This window comes from Pristiophorus japonicus, chromosome 4 (assembly GCF_044704955.1).
Source record: "Pristiophorus japonicus isolate sPriJap1 chromosome 4, sPriJap1.hap1, whole genome shotgun sequence".
Classification (NCBI taxonomy): Eukaryota; Metazoa; Chordata; class Chondrichthyes; family Pristiophoridae; genus Pristiophorus; species Pristiophorus japonicus.
Window position 1 is genome coordinate 67,820,188 of NC_091980.1, and position 27,676 is coordinate 67,847,863.

The 27,676-nt window shown below is 45.0% G+C and overlaps 1 protein-coding gene across 1 annotated transcript; it reads left to right on the forward strand.

Annotated features, from left to right (window-relative positions):
* Positions 1-977: 977 nt before the first annotated feature.
* nme5 (NME/NM23 family member 5) lies at positions 978-27,676 on the forward strand. Its single transcript, XM_070877233.1, has 5 exons — positions 978-1,458; positions 11,431-11,636; positions 12,153-12,253; positions 23,706-23,824; positions 25,949-27,676. The coding sequence occupies exons 1-5, from the start codon at positions 1,330-1,332 to the stop codon at positions 26,024-26,026; spliced, it is 633 nt and encodes a 210-aa protein (XP_070733334.1). The 5' UTR covers positions 978-1,329; the 3' UTR covers positions 26,027-27,676.

Genomic DNA, 27,676 nt, shown 5'->3' on the forward strand with positions numbered 1-27,676 from the left:
AATTACCCATTTATCCCGACTCTGTTTTCTGTGAGTTAGCCAACTCTCTATCCATGCTAATATATTACTCCCAACACTGTGAGCTCTTGTGCAGTAAACCTTTATGTGGCACCTTATTGAATGCCTTCTGGAAATCCAAATACATGACATCTACTGTTTCCCCTTTATCCACACTACTCATTACATCCTCAAAGAACTCCAGCAAATTTGACAAACATGATTTCCCTTTCATAAAACCATGAAAGAAATAGGCGCTGAATAAATGGAGGACGTGGAAAAACAGGATAGCAGCCAGGATGACAGCAAGCTTGTTTTCATCATCTGCATAAATGTATGCTAAAGAATTTGTGGGGCCATCTATAAAGTTTAAATCCATGTTCCCATTAACCTGCATATATCTTCAATTGCTAATGCTTACCGATCTTGGTCTTCCGATTTAGGATGTTTTTGTTTAATTTGTTTTCAGGATGTGGGGGTGATGCTATCAAGGCTGCACTTACTGCTCATCCCTAGATGTCCTGAGAAGGTGGCCGTAGGCCTTCTCTTGGATTTTCTGCAGTTCCACAAAGGTGTTAGATAGGAAATTCCAGGAATCTGACTTAGTAATGATGAAGGAAATGTGACATATGTCCAAGTCATGATAGTGTACGACTTGGAACGGAACATGGAGGTGATGGTGTCTCCATGGACATTTACGCTCAAAAGCTGCTCAATGACAACTCCTGTGAGTTTTCATACTCTCTTTATTATTTAATCACAACACATGCAGATCAGTGAATAGGATGTTTCCTGCCGCCAGAATATTAATTCTAAATAACCTACATACTAAATATAAATTGATACCAGAGATCATCATAGGCAGTCCCTCGGAATCCAGGAAGACTTGCTTCCACTCTTAGCATGAGTTCTTGGGCTGTACAGTCCAATAGGAGAACCGCCGTCTCTGTCACAGGTGGGACAGACAGTCGTGAGGGAAAGGGTGGGCTGGGAGCCTGGTCTTCTTCCGCTGCCTGCGCTTGGTTTCTGCATGCTCTCCGCGAGAAACTCGAGATAGGTCGCTGCTGAAAAGTCTCCTGGGAAAAGCACGTGAACTCAAAGTGTTCCTTAGCAACAGTTGTAGCGCAGCCCATACAACACCAGAAAAAAACACCGAAAGATGCGTGCCGGTCTTTAAAATCTGTTGTACTAGCGAACACAAATAACACGTATAAAAATCATTTTAGCGCAGTGTTTTAATTTGCTTGTTACCGCTGCAGTGCTCCATTTGCAGTGTTTTTTAGGAAAGGTGCGGTATTTCCAGGGAGGTATTTCCAGGGAGGTGAGTGAGTTATGGAGAAAGCACAGTGTGCAGCAGAGGTGTACGTGGAGAGGACGCTGGCCCTGATCAAACCCGACGCCATCGACAACGCGGAGGAAATCGAAGAGATCGTTCTCCGATCCGGGTTCACCATTCTTCAGGTAGGCGGTGGGGTTTGTACTGGGCAACATTCAGCATTGTTTCTCCAACCAGTCACTGTTCCGGCTCTACACAAAACACGGCCAATTAGAATTCCCGGTTTTATTGCTTTACGGCGATATTTTATTTAGGGGGTGTTTTTTTGTCTCTTTCATTGTTAAACTGAACGCACCTTTCCATTTTTTTTGATTAGGTTCGCAATTTTGTTTCACTGGTTTCCTTGTAGGCACAGTTAAATGCCAAAAAACATAGGCGGGGAGTACTTCTATAGGACAAAACATATAACCGATTTGCCGGAGCTTGCCACAGTATCTGTTTGCTTTCCTCAAACTTTTGTCGAAGGAGACAGAGAGCAGTGATGAACGGTTTATCAGACTGGAGGGAAGTATACAATGATATCCTCCAGTGGCACATTGGGACCACTTCACGGCAAACGAGCCAATCATCATCATCATAGGCAGTCCCTCGAAAATGACTTGCTTCCACGCCAACAAAAAATGAGTTCACAGGTGTTTGGAATGAAGAACCCGAACTACATCCTCAAGGGTGGAAGATGCCCATGCGTGGATTTTTTTTACAACTTCAAAAGGTAGTAATCTCTAGATTACTCCCAGTGTCACGCGGTAGTGAGTATAGGAATAGTAGGATAAAACAGGTTAACACGTGGTTGTAGAAATGGTACAGGGGGAAGGCTTCAGATTTCTGGGGCATTGGATCCTGTTCAGGGCAGGAGCGACCTGTTCAAGATGGATGGGTTGCACCTTAATAGAGCTCTGACCAATATCCTCACGGACAGGTGGGGGAGGGTTTAAACTAATTTGGCAGGGAGATGGGCAATTGGATGAAACATTTGAAGGAAAAACAAGGTGTACAGAGGTCTGGGCAAGACAAATTCTACAGTAAAGCACTAGAATAAAGAGTAGTTAACAAATAGGAGGGGTCAGACAGCGGGCAAATGCAAGGCAGTCTAAGGTGGGTTTATAGTGGATGTGCTTAAATGCACATAGCATGGTAAATAGGATCGGTGAGCTACATGGGATATGATATACTGACAATAACAGACCTGGTTCAAAGAAGGGGAGGATTGGAAACTTAATGGCCCCCCCCTTTAAGGTTCATTACCACCTCCTGACTTGGGGCAGGTGGATGGGCCAACGCCTCAGAAATTGCTCCCGGGCCGGAGGCAGCGAAACAGGTTTCCACCCTGCCCATCGTGGATGTGCTAGCCCCTTACCATTCGGCGGTGGGAGCGGAGCCGCTGCCGCTCGCTGCCCCTGACAGCTTTTTTCCAGCGGGAAGCTGTCAGTGGCTGGGCGGTGCGTCCGCCCTTAAAGGGGAGAGCGCACCACGGTGATTGACATTTTATTTTAATTGTCAGCCCACTCTGAAGTCAGCAGGCAGCTGACTGGCTGAAGCCCTCCCTAGTGGCCCAATTGGCGCCACTAAAGTGGTTGCAGAGCTCACAGCGGCCTTCCCCTTTAACTGAAGGGGAGGGATGTTGTGACGCGTCAGTGCGACACAGCACATCAGCATCGCGCTAATGTGCTCAGCGTGGCGCTGATGACACGCGAACCTTCCCGTCCCATTTCCGCTCAAAACACTGCCCCAACACATTGAAAAAGAAAAAGAGGGCAATTTCGTGACATTCTCCACCCCAAGGATTCCGACCGAGAATAATCGCTTAATTCAAATTACCCACCCCGTTTGGGTCGGAGAGCAGTTTCGCCCCCAATATTCCTAGCTACAAGATATTCAGGAAAGATAGGGAAGGAGAAAAAAAGAGGGAGAGTAGCAGTATTGATAAATTAAATGATTATAGCACTGGAGAGTGATGATGTAGTCGAGGGGTCAAAGACAGAATCTATTTGGTTAGAATTATGGAACAACAAAGGAGCTATTGCACTACTGGGTGTATACTATAGGCCACAAAATAGTGGGAAGGAGATAGAGAAACAAATTTGCAAGAAAATTATAGAAAGCTGCAAGATCTATAGAGTAGTGATAATGGGAGACTTCAATTATTCTAAAATAGATTGAGATAGTAACAGAGTAAAGGGCAAAGAGGGGGAGGAATTCTTGAAATGTGTACAAGAGAACTTTCTTAAAGAGGAAATTAACACAATAGTAAGGAAGGACATTAGCTTGGATGATGTGGAATCTGTATGGATGGAGCTGCGGAATACCAAAGGGCAGAAAATGCTAGTGGGAGTTGTGTACGGACCACCAAACACTAGTAGTGAGGTTGGGGACAGCATCAAACAAGAAATTAGGGATGCGTGCAATAAAGGTACAGCAGTTATCATGGGCGACTTTAATCTACATATAGATTGGGCTAACCAAACTGGTAGCAATACGATGGAGGAGGATTTCCTGGAGTGTATTAGGGATGGTTTTCTGGACCAATATGTCGAGGAACCAACTAGAGGGCTGGCCATCCTAGACTGGGTGATGTGTAATGAGAAAGGACTAATTAGCAATCTTGTTGTGCGAGGCCCCTTGGGCAAAAGTGACCATAATATGGTAGAATTCTTTATTAAGATAGAGAGTGACACAGTTAATTGAGAGACTAGGGTCCTGAACTTAAGGAAAGGTAACTTTGATGGTTTGAGGCGTGAATTGGCTAGAGTAGACTGGCAAATGATACTTAAAGGGTTGACGGTGGATAGGCAATGGCAAACATTTAAAGATCACATGGATGAACTTCAACAATTGTACATCCTTGTCTGGAGTAAAAATAAAACGGGGAAGGTGGCTCAACCGTGGCTAACAAGGGAAATGAAGGATAGTGTTAAATCCAAGGAAGAGGCATATAAATTGGCCAGAAAAAGCAGCAAACCTGAGGACTGGGAGAAATTTAGAATTCAGCAGAGGAGGAAAGGGTTTAATTAGGAGGGGGAAAATAGAGTATGAGAGGAAGCTTGCCGAGAACATAAAAACTGATTGCAAAAGCTTCTATAAATATGTGAAGAGAAAAAGATTAGTGAAGAAAAAAAGATTAGTGAAGACAAACGTAGGTCCCTTGCAGTCAGATTCAGGTGAATTTATAATGGGGAACAAAGAAATGGCAGACCAGTTGAACAAATACTTTGGTTCTGTCTTCTCGAAGGAAGACAAATAACCTTCCGGAAGTACTAGGGGACCGAGGGTCGAGTGAGAAGGAGGAACTGAAGGATATCCTTATTAGGCGGGAAATTGAGTTAGGGAAATTGATGGGATTGATGGCCGATAAATCCCCGGAGCCTGATAGTCTGCATCGCAGAGTGCTTAAGGAAGTGGCCCTAGAAATAGTGGATGCATTGGTGATCCTATTCCAACAGTCTATCGACTCTGGATCAGTTCCCATGGACTGGAGGGTAGCTAATGTAACACCACTTTTTAAAAAAGGAGGGAGAGAGAAAACGGGTAATTATAGACTGGTTAGCCTGACATCAGTAGTGGGGAAAGTGTTGGAATCAATTATTAAAGATGAAATAACAGCGCATTTGGAAAGCAGTGACAGGATCGGTCCAAGTCAACATGGATTTATGAAAGGGAAATCATGCTTGACAAATCTTCTGGAATTTTTTGAGGATGTAACTAGTAGAGTGGACAAGGGAGAACCAGTGGATGTGATGTATTTGGATTTTCAAAAGGCTTTTGATAAGATCCCACACAAGAGATTGGTGTGCAAAATTAAAGCACATGGTATTGGGGGTAATGTACTGACGTGGATAGAGAACTGGTTGGCAGACAGGAAGCAGAGAGTCGGGATAAACGGGTCCTTTTCAGAATGGCAGGCAGTGACTAGTGGGGTGCTGCAGGGCTCAGTGCTGGGAACCCAGCTATTTACAATATACACTAATGATTTGGATGAAGGAATTGAGTGTAATATCTCCAAGCTTGCAGATAACACTAAACTGGGCGGCGGTGTGAGCTGTGAGGAGAACGCTAAGAGGCTGCAGGGTGACTTGGACAGGTTAGGTGAGTGGGCAAATGCTTGGCAAATGCAGTATAATGTGGATACATGTGAGGTTATCCACTTTGGGGGCAAAAACACGAAGATAGAATATTATCTGAAAGGCAGCACATTAGGAAAAGGGGAGGTGCAACGAGACCTGGGTGTCATGGTACATCAGTCATTGAAAGTTGGCATGCAGGTACAGCAGGCAGTGAAGAAGGCAAGTGGTATGTTGGCCTTCATAGCTAGGGGTTTTGAGTATAGGAGCAGGGCGGTCTTACTGCAGTTGTACAAGGCCTTGGCGAGGCCTCACCTGGAATATTGTGTTGAGTTTTGGTCTCCTAATCTGAGGAAGGACGTTCTTGCTATTTGAGGGAGTGCAGCGAAGGTTCACCAGACGGATTCCCAGGATGGCCGGACTGACATATGAGGAGAGACTGGATCGACTGGGCCTTTATTCATTGGAGTTTAGAAGGATGAGAGGGGATCTCATAGAAACATATAAAATTCTGATAGGACTGGACAGGTTAGATGCAGGAAGAATGTTCCCGATGTTGGGGAAGTCCAGAACCAGGGGACACATTCTAAGGATAAGGGGTAAGCCATTTAGGACTGAGATGAGGAGAAACTTCTTCACTCAGAGAGTTGTTAACCTGTGGAATTCCCTACCACAGAGAGTTGTTGATGCCAGTTCGTTGGATATATTCAAGAGGGAGTTAGATATGGCCCTTACGGCTAAAGGGATCAAGGGGTATGGAGAGAAAGCAGGAAAGGAGTACTGAGGTGAATGATCAGCCATGATCTTATTGAATGGTGGTGCAGGCTCGAAGTGCGAATGGCCTACTCCTGCACCTATTTTCTATGTTTCAAAGAGGAGATGGTTTGGGTACAGAATAGACACACACCCACGAGGGGGAAGGGAAAGGCATCCAAAGCTTGAGCTCCCTGTATGACTAAAGATATAGAGATTAAAATGAAATGGAGAAAGGAGGCTTATGACAAATGTATGGTTCATAATACAGTAAAGAACCAAGCTGAATACAGAAAGTACAGAGATCTAAAAAAGAAATGAGGGGCAAAGAAAGAGTAAGAGTCGATTAGTAGCTTACATAAAAGGGAACCCAAAAGTCTTTTATAAACATATAAATTGTAAATGGGTGGCAAAGGAAAGGTGTTGCTGATTAGGGACCGAAAAGATGATATTGTGAAGGCAGTAGGCATGGCTGAGCTACTAAATGTGTACTTTGCATCTGTCTTCAGTAGAGAAAAGGATGGTGCCAATGTAGCAGAAAACATGGAGGTAATTGCAATATTGTACAGGATAAATCTAGATCAAAAGCTTGGCAGTACTCAAATTGGAAAAATCATCCAGATAGGATGCATCCTAGGTTACTAAGGGAAGTAAGAGTGGAAATTGCGGAGGCTCTGGTCACAATCTTGCGTCCTCATTAGATATGGGGTGGTGCCAGAGCATTGGAGGTTGCAAATGTTACACCCCTGTTTAAAAAAGATGAGAGGGATAATTCCGATAATTACAAGCCAGTCAGCTAAATGTAGTGGTGAAACTTTCACTATTAACCCCATAATCCGAGACAAAATGAATTGGCACTTGGAAAACTATGGGCTAATAATGAAAGTCAGCACAGATTTGTTAAAGGGAAATTGCATTTGACTAACTTGATCGAGTTATTTGGTGAAGTAACAGAGGGTTGGATGAGAGTAGTGTGGTTGAATGGATTTGTAAGCAAACTTAAAGCCCATGGGATTAAAGTAACAGTGGCAGCATGGATACAAAATTGGCTAAGGGACAGAAAGCAGAGAGTAATGGTGAATGTTTTTTTTAGACTGGAAGGAAGAATTCAGTGGTGTTCCCCAGGGCTCTGTATTAGGACCACTGCTCTTTTTGATATATATAAGTGACCTAGACTTGGGTATACAGGGCAAAATTCAAAGTTTGCAAATGACATGAAACTCTGAAATGTAGTAAATAATGAGAAGGATAAATGCGTGGTAGAGGCAGAAACCCTCATCACATTTAAAAAGTTTGTGGATATGCACTTGAAGTGTCGTAACCTACAAGGCTACGGACCAAGATCTGTAAAGTGGGATTCGGCTGGTTAGCTTTTTTCGGCTAGCATGGACACTATGGGCCGAATGGCCTTCTTCTGTGCCATAAATTTCTATGATTCTAACAGACTTCAGGAGGACATGCACAAACTGGTGAAATGTGCAGGCAGATGAAATTTACTAAAGCGAAGTAATGAAGTGATATATGTTGGTAGAAAGAATTAGAAGAGCCAACGGCCCTGAAATTCCGGCCTCCCGGGTCCGTATGTAGCGTGTACGAACCCGGGAAGGCATCGCAAAAGCCGGTTTTCAGCACACAATGCGCATGCGCTGAAAACCAGCTTTTCTGATTTGTCACACTGGAGCTTGACAGATCTTCCGTATCTCCACATCCAGGACATTCGCAAGGGCAAGATTGCGGTATTTACCCATATCTTGCCGAGCGGATGTCCTGAAAACTCTTGCGCCTGTGTGTTTCGGGGGAGTTCTCATTCATAATAATGGGAACTCCAACTTACGGAGTTCCCATTATTATGAATGAGAACATACTTTATCTTGATTGGCTGCCCAGAGCCATGTGACTGCAGCTCCAGCCCTGCGCACGTCCAGACGTGCACGCGCTCCGATGCGCAGTCAGTGGAGGCTTCAGGACTGGGATCTCTCGTGGGCACAGCAGCTTCAGGTAAGTGCGCTTCTTTTTTCTTAAATCCAGTCGCAAGCCCGATTTCTGGGCCAATATAAACAAAATGGTACAATTTTAAAGGGTGAGCAGGAACAGCGGGGTGTATGTACACAAATCTTTAAAGGTGGCATGACAAGTTGAGCGGGCTGTTAAAAAAGCATATGGGATCCTTGGCTTCATCAATAGAGACGTAGAGTACAAAAGCAAGGAAATTATGTTAAATCTTTATAAAACATGGTTTATGTCTCCACTGGAGTATTGTGTTCAATCTTGAGCACCACAACTTAGGAAGGATGTCAAGACCTTTAGAAGGGGGCAGAAGAGAATTATTAGAATGTTACGAGGGATGAGGGACTTGTGGTGTCCCCCAAGGATCAATCTTTGGCCCCCTCCTATTTCTCATCTACATGCTGCCCCTCGGTGACATCATCAGTTTCCATATGTACGCTGATGGCACCCAGCTGCTACCTCACCACCATGAGCTCTGTCGACCTCTTGACTGTCTCTAAATTGTCAAACTGCCTGTCCAACATCCAGTACTGGATCAGCAGAAATTTCCTCCTACTAAATATTGGGAAAGAAAGAAAGACTTGCATTTATATAGCGCTTATCACGGCCACCAGACATCTCAAAACGCATTACAGCCAATTAAGTACTTTTGGAGTGTAGTCACTGTTGTAATGGGAAGACCAAAGCCATTGTCTTCAGTCCCCACCACAAACTCCATTCCCTAGCCATCGACTCCATCCCTCTCACTGACAACTGTCTGAGGCTGAACCAGTCTGTTTGCAAGCTCGGTGTCTTTTTGACCCTGAGATGAGATTCTGACCACAAATCCATGCCATCACTATGACTGCCTATTTCCATCTCCGGAACATTGCTCAACTCCACCCTTGCCTCAGCTCATATGCTGCTAAAAACCTCATCCATGCCTTTTTACCTCTAGACTTGATTATTCCAACACACTCCTGGCCGGTCTCCCACATTCTACCCTCTGTAAACTTGAGATCATCCAAAACTCAGCTGTCCGTATCCTAACTTGCACCAAGTCCCGTCCATCCATCACCCCTGTGTACACTGACCTACATTGGCTTCCGGTTAAGCAACGGCTCTCATCCTTGTTTTCAAATCCCTCCATGGCCTTGCCCCCTCGCTATCTCTGTAATCTCCTCCAGCCCCACTCCTCCGAGATATCTGCACTCCTTTAATTCTGGCCTCTTGAGCATCCCTGATTTTAGTTGTTCCACCATTGCTGCCCATTTCTTCAGCTGCCAAGGCCCTGAGCTCTGAAATTCCTTCCCTAAATCTCTTTACCTCTCTTTCCTCCTTTTGAGATGATCTTTAAAACCTACCTGTTGCCCTAATATCTCTTTATGTGGCTTGGGGTCAAATTTCTGTTTTGTATCGTTCCTGTAAAATGCCTTTGGACGTTTCACTACGTTAAAGGTGCTATATAAATACAAGTCATTGTTACTATTATGTGAAGACACTGGAGAAGCTGGGGTTATTCTCCTTAGAGCAGAGAAGGTTAAGAGGAGATTAAATAGAGGTGCTCAGAATTATGTACAGTTTTATGGACTAAATAAGGAGAAACTGTTTCCAGTGGTAGAAGCATCGGTAATCAGAGGACACAGATTTAAGGTGATTGGCAAAAGAACCAGAGGAGTTGTTGTGATCTGGAATGCACTGCTTGAAAGGGTAATGGAAGCAGATTCAAAAATAACATTCAAAAGAGAATTGGATAAAAACTTAAAGATAACAAAAATACAGGGCTATGGGGAAAGAGCAGGGGAGTGGGACTAATTGGATAACTCTACCAAAGAGCTGGCACAGACACAATGGGCCAATAGCCTCCTTCTCTGCTCTATGATTCTTTTCCTTCTGATCGCCCCCTCTTCTCCACCCAGGGGCAGTGTGGGGGCCACACACAAAGGTTTGGTTTGGGGTCCCTACATTTTACTAGACAATTATAATAAATGCAACCTATTTTAATCTGGTGCCAAATCAGTTGTCTGAGCTTTTTCACCTGCTTACTTTACAACCTTTTTAAATATATAACATAAAGACAATTGGATGGGCTAAAAGAAAAGAATAAATAGAGGTAAAACAAAACAAATGACAGCTAGGCCAGGATTCAATTTCATTTGTAATTATATGGGTTACACTGCTGTTATCTATAGTATTAATATATGGTTAAACTTTATCTGCACTGTTATTCAGCATCTGGGAAGTGTGACTGTTATTTCCCAGTATGTAGAGTAGCATCATTTGAACATTTTACATGGAAATATTAGTTAGCAAGATGGATGAGACAGTAAGGCATGAAGTAAGTTTTTTAAAAATAATGCAATGTAACTAGGGATTTGGTCTTGATAATTTCCTTTGGGGAGGAGTGGCATCAGAGAAAGGGGCCTTTTCTATCCAAAAAGCGAGCTGGACAACAGGATTAAATGTAAGAATGTTAAGATCAGAAATGTGTGGTCAGAGCATGTAGCCTACATGATTGAGAGTCAGGCTGGAATGCAGAGGGTGTGGGATAGAGGGGAACACGGAATTGTTGAAACCCCAGCAGCACACTTAATAGAGAAATAGCTATTGTTAAGAGCAGTCAGTGATTCCTTCATTATGGCATACATTGAAGGACATTAGTTCGCACAAGAGAAAATTTACTGAATTGGGAAATAATTAGGCTCAAACCTACTTGCCAATGACTGATTCATTTTTTATTTGTTTTAAAGTAGCATTTTATCATTATTTTGAGATGTGCAAAGTTACTATTTTTATTTACAAAAATGAGTTCATGTTTGAAATCGAGTAGAGTTAAGGTAAAGAAGACAGTTTACGTATATTTTCCTAATTTCAAACCCATCTCATTTTAAATCCCGCAGGAAGTATATTACTGAATGAAAATAAAATTATTAATATTTTGATATATATTTTTACAATGTTGATTAAATTATTGAAATGTGTACCTGTTTTCCTTTATATTAATATAGACACTGGAACCGTTCAGATCCCTGACTGGCTCGGGCATCTCTGCAATCACTGGATTGTGCGGTCATAGTGCCACCCCTGTCCCTGACTATCCACTTTCCCCTCTCTGCCCTTTCCCCTCTCTCCCCTTTTTCCTCCTCTTCATATCTCCATATCTCCTCCCCTTTCACTTCTCCTCTTCCTTTCTTTCTCTTTCTTTCCCTCTCTCCTTCCCCTTCCCCTTCTTCCTCCTTCTTTGCCTTCCTGCTAATCTGGAATATTATATTGAACTGAACCTTTTTTTTCCCATTGCAGAAACGGAAAGTGTATTTAAGCCCAGAGCTGTGCAGTGATATTTATGCTGCACATTATGGAAAAATGTTCTTTCCCAGTTTAACAGCATTCATGAGTTCTGGACCAACTATTGCCATGGTTATTGCCAGAGATCAAGCAATAGCATACTGGAGGGAGTTGATTGGACCTGCAAATAGTGTAAAAGCAAAACAAACTCATCCAGGCAGGTGAGTGATCTTAGAAATTAGGGTGTGTGAGGCAAAGCTGTGTCCCACTATGGTGGCAGCAACCCATCAGGAAACAGTTCTAATTTTTCACTATGGTGGAACACCTTTGAGGGTAAATCTTATCTAACTTGCCGCACAGTGAAAAGTAAAATGTGTGCCTGATCCTATCCTGCCAGTTTCCCCACTGGATGGTATAGGTTAAAATTTCTCCCCCCACTGTTTCTGAAAGCAGAGCACCTAGTGGGCTAAATGCAGACATCATTTTCTTAATTGTTGCGGACTCGGTTTGGGTGTCCCTAATGAGAGATTCTGTCAATTTTAAATCCATAGATTTTGTCATTAGGAGGTGAAAGCGTTTATCATAATTCAGCAGGTCCAATGTATTCTTTATCAATTAATGATATGCTTAATATTTTGAAAGTAATGTAAGAAGTTCTGCAGTTTTACCAGTTTAAAAAAAGCCAGTAAAAATATATGATCCATTCGACCTGCTTTATCAATGTCTGCCTGTTCCAGTTTAAGGGCGCTATATGGGACGGATGACCTTAAGAATGCTGTACATGGTAGTGAGACCTTTTCTGCAGCAGAGAGGGAAATTCAGTTTGTTTTTCCTGGAGGTAAGTCTTTAATCTGAAAAGCTATAACTGTTTGAATTTCCAATCCCTACTTTTCTTAATGCATGTAATGGGGAGGAGTAGTCCCATTTTATCTGTCCCATTATCTGTTGGTGCTAAATAACAAGCAAATTAACTCAAAATTGCTTTGATTTGAGCAAAATGTTATAAGAAAGCTGTGAAGATCAGGTTTTGATTAAAAGTCATACAAAAACTGATGAAGGTTTCATAAAAACATATGTGTAAAATTTCCTTGAAATAAGTTGCACCACTGTTGTTTCTTCAAAAAAAATTGCAAGTACAAGTTTCCTGTGTCTGCTCATTCACATTCGCATTTGCATTAGTGCAGTTATTGGTGTAAAATCGGTGAAGGCTGTAAATTTATGTGCAGTCTTTAAAAAGACAGTTCAGCCTACACACTTTAGCAATAGACTGGGGAACAAATAGGTAAGAAAAGAACAGTGCTTTGGTCTTTCAAATCACTTGCAAATAACTTCACTTCCATTTTAATGTTCTGCTTTGTATTTATATCTTTTTTTAAAAAAAAGAAAGAAACCAACTTACATCCACCATAGGAAGTGGTGCAAACAAACTGCATTGATACAACTTGAAGGTCGAAGAACAAAACAATGCCAGTCTCAAAAGCCACATAAAATCCAAGACCTAATCTGTGGTGCCCTTGTAGACCTCCTGGTGGCAAGTTACAAAACATCATTGGCATAAGTCTGGAAGTAGTTCACCAACAAAGAGAGACTGGTGTATGGCACAAGAAAAAGAAATATAAATAATTTATCAAAAGGGACACAGTATGTGAGGAAAGACATTGTGATTAAAGCACAATTAATATTTAAAAAAATTATTATTAAACCGTGTTTATCTAACAATGGTACTATAATTGTTGGAAACATTGAGATATAATCCATGTCACCTTATACCCAAGATTGTATTTGTGTTTTGTTATTTTATATCAGTAAAAACATTAAGTTGAAAAGGACACGAGAAAAAGCATTTTAACCTCCCTCTCCATTCCCCAAAATACCTAAAAACCTGTAAGCCACTTACATCACTATAAATATTCATTAGGATGGTATATTAGCCTGAAAATTATTGACACAATGGCCTGGAGTTTCCGCTCGATTGCACTTTTTTTTTCAGTGAAATTCCCCTGATATTGGCATAACCAACGCAAAAGAGTTTTAAGTGCATATTGCATTCGGTGCAATTCGAGTTTCTGTGATCTTTTGTGCTATTTTTAAAATTATTGTGCTAGAAGCAGGCCCACCCACAAAACTGGCCATGCCCCAGGGTGAATTAAACACCATTAGGAGTTTCCGTGAACTGCGCACGTTTGTGGGCCTTTGAGGAGGCTCTAAAAATTAAGCTGGATCTTTTGGGTGCAAAAACATTAATGGATACATTTTGAAAGGTTTTGAATATTTAAAAAAAAAATTATTGGAACTGACTACTGTACCATAATATAACGAGAAAATAGTTTTGTGTATTTTTTTAAGTCATTTAAAATTGGGTTACTCACAAGTAGTGGATTGCCACTGTGATTTAGGATGTTTATTTTTTTGTGATAAACCCATTTTCAGCTGTATTAAACAAACTTTACCAAGTTACTGCTCTTAAATATATCAAGAAATATTTTTTAAAGCAACATTTTTTTAAATTCTGTTTTAAAATATTCCCTGTTCATGGCAGATTTTGCATTCGGCAATATGTAAATAGATTTGAACAGAAACACGGAGGGGAAAAACTTTTCAAAATGGGCGCCGTTTGCGGCAGAATCACCGATTGCACCCGAAGTGGAAACTCTACCCCAATCTGCTTATATATTCCACGCAAGTGGAAATCTGGAATTCTCTCCTTCCTCTGCTGGTCTCATGCCCCAACCTCCTTGCTGGACCGTGCTGTACCTTTCCAGGGTCCTGACCTCGCTGCTGGTCCGTACTGAGCCTTTCCAGGGTCCTGACCTCGCTGCTGGCCTGTACTGAGCCTTTCCTGGGCCCTGACCTCGCTGCTGGCCTGTACTGAGCCTTTCCAGGGTCCTGACCTCGCTGCTGGCCCATACTGAGCCTTTCCAGGGTCCTGACCTCGCTGCTGGCCCATACTGAGCCTTTCCTGGGTCCTGACCTCGCTGCTGGCCCATACTGAGCCTTTCCTGGGTCCTGACCTCGCTGCTGGCCCATACTGAGCCTTTCCGGAGTCCCGGCATTGTTGCTGGCCTTTCCGACTCAGCGATTCGGCTCTGTTTCTTAATTCGATGGCATCGGTGGTGAGTGGCAAGTAAGCCGGTAAAAAGAACGGCATCAGGGGCCGGGGGATCGTGGGCGGCGAGAATCTGTGATGTTTTACAACCAGCGGGAGAGGAAACGGTGAAAATAATTCCAGGGACCGGGAGAGGGAGCGATGACGGGGGTTTCCATGGTCGCCATCTTATCTCGTCCCTTTCAAAGCACTGGAGAAATACTGCCAACGCTGCCTCCGCAAAATCCTGCAAATTTACTGGCAGGATAGGTGCATCAATGTCAGCATTCTGTCTCAGGCCAGCATCCCCAGTATCGAGGCATTGACCACGCTCGACCAGCTCCGGTGGATGGGCCACATTGTCCGCATGCCCGATACTAGACTCCCGAAACAAGCTCTCTACTCCGAGCTACATCACGGCAAGCAGGTCCCAGGAGGGCAGAGAAAACGCTTCAAGGACACTCTCAAAGCCTCCTTGAAAAAAATGTAACATCCCCACCGACTCTTGGGAATCCCTGGCCTAAAACCATTCAAAGTAGAGGAGTAGCATCTGAGAAGGCACCGAATATGTTGAGTCTCTTCGTCAGGAGCACTCGGATGCCAAGTACAAACAGTGGAAGGAGCGTACGACAAATCACGCACGTCCCTCCAACCACCATCTGCTCTACCTGTGACGGAGACTGCAGATCCCGCAATGGTCTCATCAGTCACCTTAGAACTCATTTTAGTGTGGAAGCAAGCCATCCTCGACTCCAGGGGACTGCCGAAGAAGAAGAAGTAGTAGTATTGGATGCTCCATTATCAAGGTGGATGTCCTGTAACTTCAGCTAATGCTCACATGCTAGTTCCAGGTTAAAACCCTGATCTGAGCAGACCAGCGGAAGGAGCTTAGATTAGGCTCAGTATCTGTAGGCTAAAACTGTACTCTAATTCAATGACTAGAGCCAATGACTCCTGTTAGAAATGTATGTGCATCGTTGCCAAGTGAAGACAGGCTCTCGGCCTAGTTGTGATGGGCTCAACAGTTGAATAGTCTGCTGATGCTCACTGAATCAAGCCTACATTTAGTTGTTATTTGGATGAGGTACTGAAGGGAATGTCTAGAGAACTTTATGATTTCATGAGAGCTTAGAAAATCATTTTTAAAATCTCCATATTCTACATTGATAGTGGAATGAAAAATTTGAAGTACTATATATTGGACCATAATTTGCTGTCATCGGCAAAGCAATGGCACTCGCTGCTGGCCTTGCGCTATCGATGGTGAGAAGTTTGCCTTTTTCGACGTGCAATTCATTGTAGCGCGGTGTATTGAGGATTCCCAGTGAAGAGCTGTAGTGACGTCACCAAGCTGTCTAAGCAGCCAATCACATTGAAGAATTCTCAGACAGCAAACCAGGAAATGAAAAGTTGCTTTAATCCCCCACTTTTAAAAAATGTTACAGAGAAAGAAATAAAGACTTACATTTATATAACAACGTTCAGGACCACTGAATGTCCCAAAGTGCTTTACAGCCAATGAAGTACTTTTTGTTTTGAAGTGTAGTCACTGTTGTAATGTAGGAAACGGGGCAGCCAATTTGCGTACAGCAAGCTCTCACAAACAGCAATGTGATAATGACCAGATAAACTGTTTTAGATGTTGATTGAGGGATAAGTATTGGCTAGGACACTGGGGATAACACCCCTTCTTTTCTTCAAAATAGTGCCATAGAATCTTTTACGTTCATCTGAGAGAGCAGACGGGGCCTCGGTTTAACGTTCCATCCGAAAGACAGCATCTCCAACAGTGCAGTGCTCCCTCAGTACTCCACGGGAGTGTCAGCCTAGATTTTGTGCTCAAGTCTCAAGTGGGACTAGAACCCACAACCTTCTGACTTGGAGGTGAGGATGTTACCAACTGAGCCACAGCTGACACTAAGAGAGCAAAATAAAGGTTGGGACTTTCACAAACATTAAAAAAAAGTGTTTTTAATTTTTCTTAAATGGTAATTTTTATCATAATGGAGAAATTTGACACTCCACAGATATAAAAATGAGTTTTTCAGGGCCATAATGTTTGTTTAGCAGTCAATATGCTGTTAAAACCCCAATTACACCTCTTCTAACAAGGCTTAACATTTAATGGGGTATTTTAATAGCGATATTCACACAGGAAAGCCCAAGCTTTCTTCAGTTTCAATAATTTCACTTGATGACGGCTATTGGGGTTGTGGGGTGGGGGGCGGTCCACAGCACAGCCTGTGTTGGAGCAGTGAATGATTGACTGCATCTTCAGGATTTCGGCGTTTGGATGCATATACGCTAAATCCTGAAGTTGCGGCCAGTTTCAGAGGGGTAATGACGGCCAATGCTGACCGTTTGCCATCATTACTAATATGTCCTTTCTATACAGTATAAATGCACACGAGGCCCATACTAGAGAGAAAGTCACTCTGTGACCAGTAACCTTTATTAGCCAGCACTGAAGTGGAGAAGGTGGGTGGAGCTTCCTCTTTTATACCTGAAAGTCCAGGTTAGGAGTGTCTCCCACAAGTTCACCACCTAGTGTTCAATGTTCTCACGGTGTACAACTTAGGTCAGTTTATACATGGATTATAATGACAGTTGAATACATGACATCACCTCCCTCCCAAAGTCTTATTGGGATCACAGGTTAAGTCTCTCTGGTGGTTTACGCTCCCTTGTAGAACGCCTGAGTTGGGGCTCCGATTGTTGGGCGCTGGCCTGAGTGTCTGCTGTTTGCAGTGCCTCAGGCCTGTCCGGACTTCCCACAGTGACTGTGCTCTCCTCCACTTGGTTCCGGTGTTCGATCACCTGTGGTGGAGTGAACTCTACATCGTGTTCTTCCTCTGCTTCTTCTATGGGGTTGCTGAACCTCCTTTTACTTTTATCCACGTGTTTGCAGCAGATTTGTCCATTGGTAAGTTTAACTACCAGAATCCTATTCCCCTCTTTGGCAATCACAGTGCCTGCGAGCCATTTGGGCCCTGCAGCATAGTTGAGAACAAAGACAGAGTCATTGACATCAATACATCGCGCCCTCGCATTTCCGTCATGGTAGTCACATTGTGACCGGCGCCTGCTCGCAACAATTTCTTTCATGGTGGGGTGTATAAGGGATAACCTGGTTTTGAGCGTCCTTTTCATTAGCAGTTCTGCAGGTGGAACCCCTGTGAGCGAGTGTGGTCGGGATCTGTTGGCCAACAGGAGGCGTGATGAGCGGCTTTGTAGGGAACCCCCTTGGATTCTGAGCATCCCCTGTTTGATTACCTGCGCTGCTCGTTTCGCCTGGCCATTTGAGGCCGGCTTGAACGGTGCCGTTCTGACATGGTTGAGACCATTTCCTGCCATGAAGTTCTGGAATTGAATGCTTATAAAGCACGGGCCATTGTCACTGACCAAGACGTCCGGTAGACCATGGGCGGCGAACATTGCCCGTAGACTTTCTACCGTGGCAGAGGATGTGCTTGAATTGAGAATGTCACACTCGATCCATTTGGAGTAGGCGTCTACTACAACCAAAAACATTTTTCCCATGAAAGGACCTGCGTAGTCCACATGGCTTGGTGGGCCATGGCCAGGGGCTAAGGGGGGCTTCCCTAGGCGCATGGCCCAGCTGGGCACATGTGTTGCACCTGCGAACACAAAGTTCCAGGTCTGCATCTATCCCTGGCCACCAAACGTGTGACCTGGCAATTGCCTTCATCATGACAATGCCCGGTTGCTCATTGTGGAGTTCTCGGATGAATGCCTCTCTGCCCATCTGGGGCATGACTACGCGATTTCCCCACAGTAGGCAATCGGCCTGAATCGAGAGTTCATCCTTGCGCCTGTGAAATGGTTTAAATTCCTCAGGGCATGCCCCGTACGTGGCTGCCCAGTTCCCATTCAGGACACATTTCTTGACTAAAGACAGTAGCGGCTCTCTGTTTGTCCAGACTTTAATCTGACGGGCTGTCACGGGTGAGCCTTCGCTTTTGAAAGCTTCAACAGCCATGACCATCTCAGCAGCATGCTCGGTTGCCCCCTCAGTGGTGGCTAGTGGGAGCCTGCTGAGTGTATCGGCGCAGTTTTCCGTGCCCGGTCTGTGCCGAATTGTATAGTCATAGGCGGCTAACGTGAGTGCCCACCTCTGTACGCGGCCCGACGCATTAGCATTTATGGCCTTGTTGTCAGCCAAAAGGGACGTTAGGGGTTTGTGATCTGTCTCCAGCTCAAATTTCCTGCCAATCAGGTACTGAAGCATTTTTTTTTACTGCACATACACATGCAAGCGCTTCCTTTTCTACCACCCCGTAGCCCCTTTCTGCCTGGAACAGATTTCTGGAGGCATAAGCTACCGGCTGTAACTGACCCTTGGCATTAACATGCTGCAACACACACCCGACCCCATAGGACGACGCATCGCACATTAAAACAAGTTTCTTACATGGGTCATATAACGTTAACAGATTGTTGGAGCATAACAAATTGCGTGCTCTATCAAAAGCCCTTTCCTGGCTGTCACCCCAGACTCATTCGCGACCTTTGCGTAGGAGCACGTGTAGCGGCTCTAACAGCGTGCTCAATTTGGGGAGAATGTTACAAGGTAGTTCAGGAGCCCCAGGAATGAATACAGCTCCGTCGTGTTACAAGGTCTGGGTGCTCTCTGGATCACTTCCGTTTTGGACGCAGTAGGTCTGATCCCGTCTGCTGCTACCCTCATCCCCAGGAATTCTATCTCTGGAGCTAGGAAGACGCACTTCGCCTTTTTCAGTCGCAGACCTACCCGGTCCAGCCTGCGTAGCACCTCCTCCAGGTTATGGAGGTGTCCTTCAGTATCGCAACCCGTAATGAGGATGTTGTCTTGAAAAACCACCATCCTTGGAATCGACTTGAAGAGACTTTGCATCTCTCGTTGAAAGATCGCGGTGGCCGAGCGAATCCTGAACGGCCATCTGGTGTACTCAAACAACTCCTTGTGTGCCGTGATGGTGGTCAGCTTCTTCGACTCACTCGACAGCTCCTGGGTCATGTAAGCTGAGGTCAGGTCCAATTTTGAAAAAAGTTTGCCACCGGATAGCGTCGCAAAAAGGTCCTCCGCTCTCGGTAGCGGGTACTGGTCTTGGAGTGACACCCGATTGATGGTGGTCTTGTAATCACCACATATCCTAACCAACCCATCAGCCTTGAGCACCGGCACAATTGGGCTCGCCCAGTCACTGAATTCGACTGGCGAGATGATGCCTTCCCTCAGCAGGCGGTCCAATTTGCCTTCTATCTTTTCCCGCATCACGTACGGCACCACTCTGGCCTTGTGGTGTACTGGCCTGACGTCCGGGTTTATGTGAATCACTACCGTGGTCCCTATGAAAGTGCCAATGCCGGGTTGAAATAATGAGTCAAATTTGTCCAGGACCTGTGAGCATGATATTCGCTCCACCGAAGAAATTGCATTGACATCGCCCCATTTCCAGTTCATGACAGCAAGCCATCTCCTCCCCAGCAGTGCGGGACCATCCCCCGGGACAATCCAGAGTGGCAACCTGTTCTCCGACTCTTTGTGGGTGACGACTACCGTGGCGCTGCCTAGCACCGGAATGATCTCCTTTGTATATGTCCGTAGCTGTGCATCAATCGGCAATAATTTTGGCCTCCTGGCCTTGGACGCCCACAACTTGTCGAACTGTTTGATACTCATCAGGGACTGGCTGGCCCCCGTGTCTAGCTCCATTAATACTGGGATGCCATTGAGGAGCACTTTCATCATTATCAGTGGCGTCCTGGTGTATGAACTGTATAGGTGCTCCACATGAACGCGCTGAACTTCCGCTTCCAGCGATTTCCCCCAGTGTCCATTTGGCCTCCTAGGGCTTATATCAGGCCCGTCCTCCTCATACATCAACCTGGCTGCAAGCTTCCTGCACATACGCGCCAAGTGACCGTTGACGTTGCAGTTTCTGCAGGTATATTGCTGATACCTGCAAGCTCTGGCTGTGTGTTTGCCTCCACACCTCCAACATGAGCCGTTGTTGGAAATAAAACGTCCATTACCGGTCGATCGTCTCTGACTGTCTCTGTAACTGTCCTGAAAAGCACCATTGACAGGTGTTGATGGCCCCATTACTGGCCGCATTGTCACTTGCGATGGTATGAATCACCGTTCAGCTAGCCATTGTCTCTGTTGAATTCCCCCTTTGGGTTCGACTATATGCTCGGGCATGTCCGATTGCCCCTGTCTGCTGGAGAACTGTGTGCCACGTTAGCAATGTTGACTCCCTGTCCATTTGCTGCATTTAAACCAAGATTTTTGTCAAACATCATTCTGGTCTCTTCCTCCCCGGAGATAAATGTCTGGGCCATCAAAGCCACCGTTTACAGGGTCAAGTCTTTGGTCTCAATCAGTTTCCTGAAAACCCCAGAGTGCCCGATGCCCTCAATTTAAAAAAAAGTCTCGCAGCATTTCCGTTCTGGGAACTTACATAGGCTCGCCAGTCGCCGGAGGTCTGCCACGAAGTCTGGAACACTTTGCCCTTCTCGCCACCAGTGCGTGTAAAACCGATGTCTCGCCATGTGCATGCTGCTCGCCGGTTTAAAGTGTTCCCCGATCAACTTACTGAGCTCTTCAAAAGTCTTGTCCGCCGGCTTCTCTGGCGCTAGAAGGTCCTTTATTGTAGTATGATGCATTCGTTGTAGTCTGCCAGGGTTCTCTGGACTCTGGGGATGTACCATCGGATTGGAGGGCAGCTAGTGTAACGTCTCTGTTTGAAAACGGGGGCAGACAAAAAGCAGGTAACTATAGGCCGGTTGGTTTGGCATCTGTGGTGGGGAAAGTGCTTGAGGCTATCGTTAGGGAAGAAATAGCGGTACATCTAGATGGGAATGGTGCAGTCGGGCAGACGCAGCGTGGATTCATGAAGGGGAAATCATGTGTGACTGGTTTGCTGGAGTTCTTTGAGGATGTGATGAGCATGGTGGATGGAGGTGTACCGATGGATGTGGTGTGTTTGGATTTCCGGGGGGCATTCGATGGGGTGCCACACGGGGGGTTGCTGCAGAAGATAAAGATACGCGGAGTCAGAAGAAATGTATTAGCATGGATGGAGAGTTGGCTGGCTGGCAGGGAGCAGAGAGTCGGGATAAATGGGTCCTTTTCGGGTTGGAGATCGGTGGTTAGTGGCGTGCCGCAGGGATCGGTGCTGGGACCACAACTGTTTGCAATATACATAGATGACCTGGAAAAGGGGACAGAGCGTAGTATAGCAAAGTTTGCGGATGATGCAAGGATTGGTGGAAGGGTGGGTTGTGTGGAGGACACGGAGAGGCTGCAGAGAGATTTGGATGGGTTAAGCGAGTGGGCTGGGGTTTGGCGGATGGAGTACGGTGTCGGAGGGTGTGAGGTCGTCTACCTTGGAAAAAAAAACAGTAAAGGGGAATGTTATTTGAGTGGGGAGAGGTTGCGGCGTGCTGCGGTGCAGAGGGACCTGGGGGTCCTTGTGCATGGATCCCGGGGACTTGGTTTGCGGGTGCAGCGGGTGGTTGGGAGGGCGAATGGGGTGTTGGCCTTCGTTGCGAGGGGGTTGGATTACGGGGGCGGGGGGGGGGGGGGTGGTCCTGCTGCAGCTGTGCGGAGTGTTGGTGGAGCCGCACCTGGAGTGCTGCGTGCAGTTTTGGTCACCTTACTTGGGGAGGGATATACTAGCTTTGGAGGGGGTACAGAGACGGTTCGCTGGGCTGGTTCCGGAGATGAGGGGGTTACCTTTTGATGATAGATTGAGTAGACTGGGTCTTTACTCGTTGGAGGTCGGAGGGATGGGGGGTGACCTTGTGGAAAAGTTTAGAATAATGGGGGGGGATGGACGGAGTGGGGGCGGAGAGGTTGTTTCCACTGGTCGGGGAGACTAGAACTGGGGGGCACGGCCTCAGAATACGGGGGAGCCAATTTGAGGCCGAGTTGAGGGGGGGTTTCTTCTCCCGGAGGGTTGTGGGTCTGTGGAGTTCTCTGCCCAGGGAAGTAGTTGCGGCTAGTTCATTGAATATATTCAAATTACAGATAGATAGATTTTTAACCAATAAGGGAATTAAGGGTTATGGGGAGCGGGCGGGTAAGTGGAGCTGAGTCCACGGCCAGATCAGCTATGATATTGTTGAATGGCGGAGCCGGCTCGAGGGGCTAGATGGCCTACTCCTGTTCCTAATTCTTATGTTCTTATGTTCTTATTAATGTTGGGGATGTCCAAAACCAGGGGTAACAGTCTAAGGCTAAGGGGTAAGCCATTTAGGACCGAGATGAGGAGAGACTTCTTCACCCAGAGAGTGGTGAACCTGTGGAATTCTCTACCACAGAAAGTTGTTGAGGCCAATTCATTAAATATATTCAAAAAGGAGTTAGATGTAGTCCTTACTACTAGGGGGGTCAAGGGGTATGGCAAGAAAGCAGGAATGGGGTACTGAAGTTGCATGTTCAGCCATGAACTCATTGAATGGCGGTGCAGGCTCGAAGGGCCGAATGGCCGACTCCTGCACCTATTTTCTATGTTTCTATGTTTCATCAGGGAGTACGTCCTGGACCCACAAACCGTCAGGAGATGAGCCCTGCATTTGTCGGCTGAATCCTGTCCCAGCCATTCCTTAGTGACGAAACTTTGCTGTAGTCTCTCAATAAAATCGTCCCAATCATCACCAACACAATACCTCTTGTCTGTGCTGCTAGTGGCCATGCTTGCGTGGTTTGAATGCCAGTTTCTCGTCGCCTATAATATGTCCTTACTATACAGTACAAATGCACACGTGGGCCCATACTAGAGAGAAGGTCACTCTGTGACCAGTGACCTTTATTAGCCAGCATTGAAGTGGAGAAGATGGGTGGAGCTTCCCCTTTTATACCTGAAAGTCCAGTTTGGGAGTGTCTCCCACAAGATCACCACCTAGTGGTCAGTGTTCTCACGGTGTACAACTTAGGTCAGTTTATACATGGATTACAATGACAGTTGAATACATGACAATTACCCACCGCCAAATCTAAGCCATAAGCTATAATTTACCTTATTAACAAGCATTATGTCTGTAAAATAATAAATTAAACACATTCTTTGGAGGTTCTTCGTAGCTGTACTGTGGGGAGCAGGAAAGTGGAAAAAATTCTAACAAGGTTTTTTAGAAAACCTTGCTCTACATTAAAAGAACATCTTGAGGTAAAATACTGATTATTTAATATTTACAGCTACTGTTGACCCAATTCCAACGGGAGAGGTTGCAATGCAGTACCTGAGCAGATTTGTAAATCCTATATTGTTGACTGGACTGACTGAACTCTGCAAGCAGAAACCCACAGACCCTATTGTAAGTACTCTTCAGTCAGTGAATCTTGTACATTAATGTATGTGTTAAATGCTCACCAACTCATTCCTGTTTACCTAGGACATTATTTTTCTTTACTATTCTTAAAGTTGACAAAAAGAATAAGTTTCAGTAATTTTATGCTCTGTTGAAGTCGGGCTCGTAGCACCAGATTTGTTTCACTATTGGAGTGTTTGCAATACTTTTTATTGTAAATTTTTGCAAGCATGCTTTGTGGTTTTGCTATATATCCAGGATGGTGCTCCAGTCTGCTATGTGATGCACAGACAGTAATTCCATACAGTGCATTCCTGTTAGCTTTACAATCGGTTTGGTACCAAGAAGAGGGAGGTAAAATTACAGAGTATCACATTGCAAGCGTTTCCACATGCACTTCCTCACGACTGGAATAAATAATTTACGTTGCAAAAAGGCTGAAAGCAGATTGTTAGTCAGTCTTTAATGCCAGAAAATTGTACATAATGAGGGGAGAAAATGGTGCCTTATAATTGGCCTCAATCCTCAATAAATTAATGGGAAATGTAAGCCAGTTTTAATTGCTGCCCAGTAACCCCTGTTGGAAAGTGAGTATGTGTGGATTTTCAGTAAGGACAAGATCAAGTTCAGCCATGATGTCACATTTCAGTGGTTGAATGGCCTCCTGACATTCATTCTCTGTGATAACATGCTGGACAGAAGAGTGCTCTATGCAAAACTATTGTAATAACTATGCGGACGAAATTCAATGCATTTGTGCCTCCTATTAGCACCCCCGGGGGGCACCAACTGCGTAAATGCATTATCTACCAGGCACGGCGCTGACAACGAATCCCGCCATATTGGGCGGGAGTTTAGCGGCGGTGCTACAGCTTTGCGCCCCGATCATGATGTCATCACCGCGCGCATCGCCCTGTTGGAGCCCCAGCCCCAAAATTCACTTTCGTCCCCTGCAGCAGCGCCGGGTGAAAACACGGCAGCTGCAGGAGGCATTGATTGGGCGGTCAGCCGCTACCAGGGCAATAATTAAAGGCAAGGTGGTCAAGGTAAGTTTTTTTTAAAACTTACCTTGGTTTTCACGGTGCTGCTCTGTTTTCTTCATGGGGTCCTGGCCGCGATCGCTCAGCCCGGCATCTTGCTTGAGTGCAGCAGACTGCGTGACACCCCCGCTCCCTGGTGGTCCAGGTAGGTCCTTTTTAATTTGCAGAGCCTGCAGCGTGGGCCCTTCCCTTTTAAGGGAGGGTCGGGCCCCTTGGACGCGGTAGCGCTGCACGGCCTAGTGTGCAACGTTGCTGAGGCGTCCACCCTGTTAGCGCTCCAAGAAGGAAGTGGAGTTCTTGATTTAGCGCTCCACTTCCTTCCGGGAGTACTAATCCAAATTTTTTGAGAGGGGGGGGAGAAATAAATTTCACCCCCAATATGTTGGAATTGGTGTTTCTCTCTGGCTTATCATTTGCAGTCACTATATTTTATATATTCCTTGCCAGTCACCCTGTTGTGGGCATTCTTTTTAAAATCCTTGCTGTATTGTCATTAATTTCATCCAATCAGTATCAATATATTTAGTAACCCCTGCCTTTGTAGTGCATATCTTGTATTGTACTGTGAGGAGCACTTATGTAAATAGAAGTACTGTTATCCATAATAAGGGTGGATTTATTCTTTGAGACAAGAGGCAATGAGAGATTGTTTGTGCACTGTTCTTTTATCCTTGATGGAATGAAAGTCTCCTCTCTCTGCTGACTACAAGGGCTTATGTGAAATGTGTTTTGGGCACTTTCACCTAGTTACTAGTTGCACTGGCCTAAAGCACCACAACTGACCAGAACTTGCCAATAAATAGACAATTTCCGGTAGAGAGGCCATTGGGATGGCTAGTACACAAAGTGCAGTCGGACATGCTCTTCTGAGACTGGCTTGAATTAAGTTTGGGAGGAATAGTAGAGAGAGATTTAATCTGATCTAACCTGAATTGGGAAAACTAGATGCTAAAACTGGGTGGCCAGAGTGGAAATGGCTAACCGTGATATCCATCATATTGATGTGCATGAATATTCACTATAAATTATCTTCAAATGTTTTTTTTTAATCAATCATTTTAATGTAGTTTTATATTGTGTTCTCTTTCAGACCTGGCTTGCAGACTGGCTGATTGCAAACAATCCCAACAAACCAAACATACAGGAGGGTCTGTTAGAAGAGCCATAAAAATGGCTATTCTCACAGCCAGAAGTACTCTGACTTGTTGGAAAGGTGAAAACCAACTACAACTTTCAGAAAATATACATTGCAACTGGAATTTGACCAATGCAAACAATGGCAATGGATGGATTTGGATTTTAATACATACAACATATTTGAGGTTGTTATTGTTTTAATATAAAATTGGAAATAAGGTTATGGGCAATTTTTGATGTCAATGGATGACAAATGCAGAAAAATACTGTACTGTATCACCAAGCATTACTATCATTTATCTTGATGATCAAAGAAAAGATATGAAAATTCTAAATTATAATTTCTGTGTTAAATGTTGTATTTCCCCAATTTCCTTCTTTATTGGAAGGGACAAGGGTTGCCAAGCTGGTAATGATTAGGCAGACATTGATGCGGAGATTCAGTATCACCTCCAGTGCGCCAGTGCAGCCTTCGGCCATCTGAGGAAAAGAGTGTTTGAAGACCAGGGTCTCAAACCACCAAGCTCATGGTCTATAGGGCTGTAGTAATACCCGCCCTTCTGTATGGATCCGAGGCATGGACGATGTATAGAAGGCACCTCAAGTCGCTGGAGATATATCACCAACGATGTCTCCACAAGATCCTGCAAATCTCCTGGGAGGATAGGCGCACCAACATCAGTGTCCTCGTCCAGGCTAACATCCCAGTATTGAAGCACTGACCACACTCGATCAGCTTCGCTGGGCAGGCCACATAGTTCACATGCCAGATACGAGACTTCCGAAGCAAATGCTTTATGCGGAGCTCCTTCATGGTGAACGAGCCAAAGGAGGACAGCGGAAACGTTATAAGGACACCCTCAAAGCCTCCCTGGGAAAGCGGACATCACCACTGACACCTGGGAGATCCTGGCCAAAAACCGTCCGAGGTGGAGAAAGTGCATCCGGGAGGACGTTGAGCACTTTGAGTCTCAACGCAAAAAACGTGACGAGGCCAAGCGTAGGTAGTGGAAGGAGCTCGCGGCAAACCAGCCCCACCAACCCCTTCCCTCGACGAATGTCTGTCCCACCTGTGACAGGGTCTGTGGCTCTCGTATTGGACTGTTCAGCCATCAAATAACTCACTTTGGGAGTGGAAGCAAGTCTTCCTCGATTCCGAGGGACTGCCTATAATGATGATGATGAATGATTAGGATTTGATGTGCTGGACCCAGCTATTTGATGGGGGAACTCAATGGTCCTATGGCAGCTCTGGAAGGAGATTGTTCCAGTACCTCCACTTCCTATCAGATGTGTCCTACTTGAAAACATATTTATTTAATGGACCTGAAATTGAGGTCAGAGGCTTCCGTCATACGAACGCCTCCAAACCGAAAAAAATCCACAAAACTACCTGGTGGTCTCGGAGGAATGTAAGATCCCGGTGGAGGCCTAGATTCACTACGCAGCACATGGGGACCTGTCTTCGAGGTACGTAAGTCCAAGCTGGAGTCATGTGAGCCTGGACAACCAATCACGATGCCGTATTCTCAATGATAAAAATGGGAACTCCGTTTGTACGAGTTCCCATTACTACCAATGAGAAAACCCCCTAAAACACCTAAACACAGCATAAAAAATAAATAAATAAATAAAACACCTCCATATTTAAATTTAATTGAAATTAAATGTGTTAGAAAAA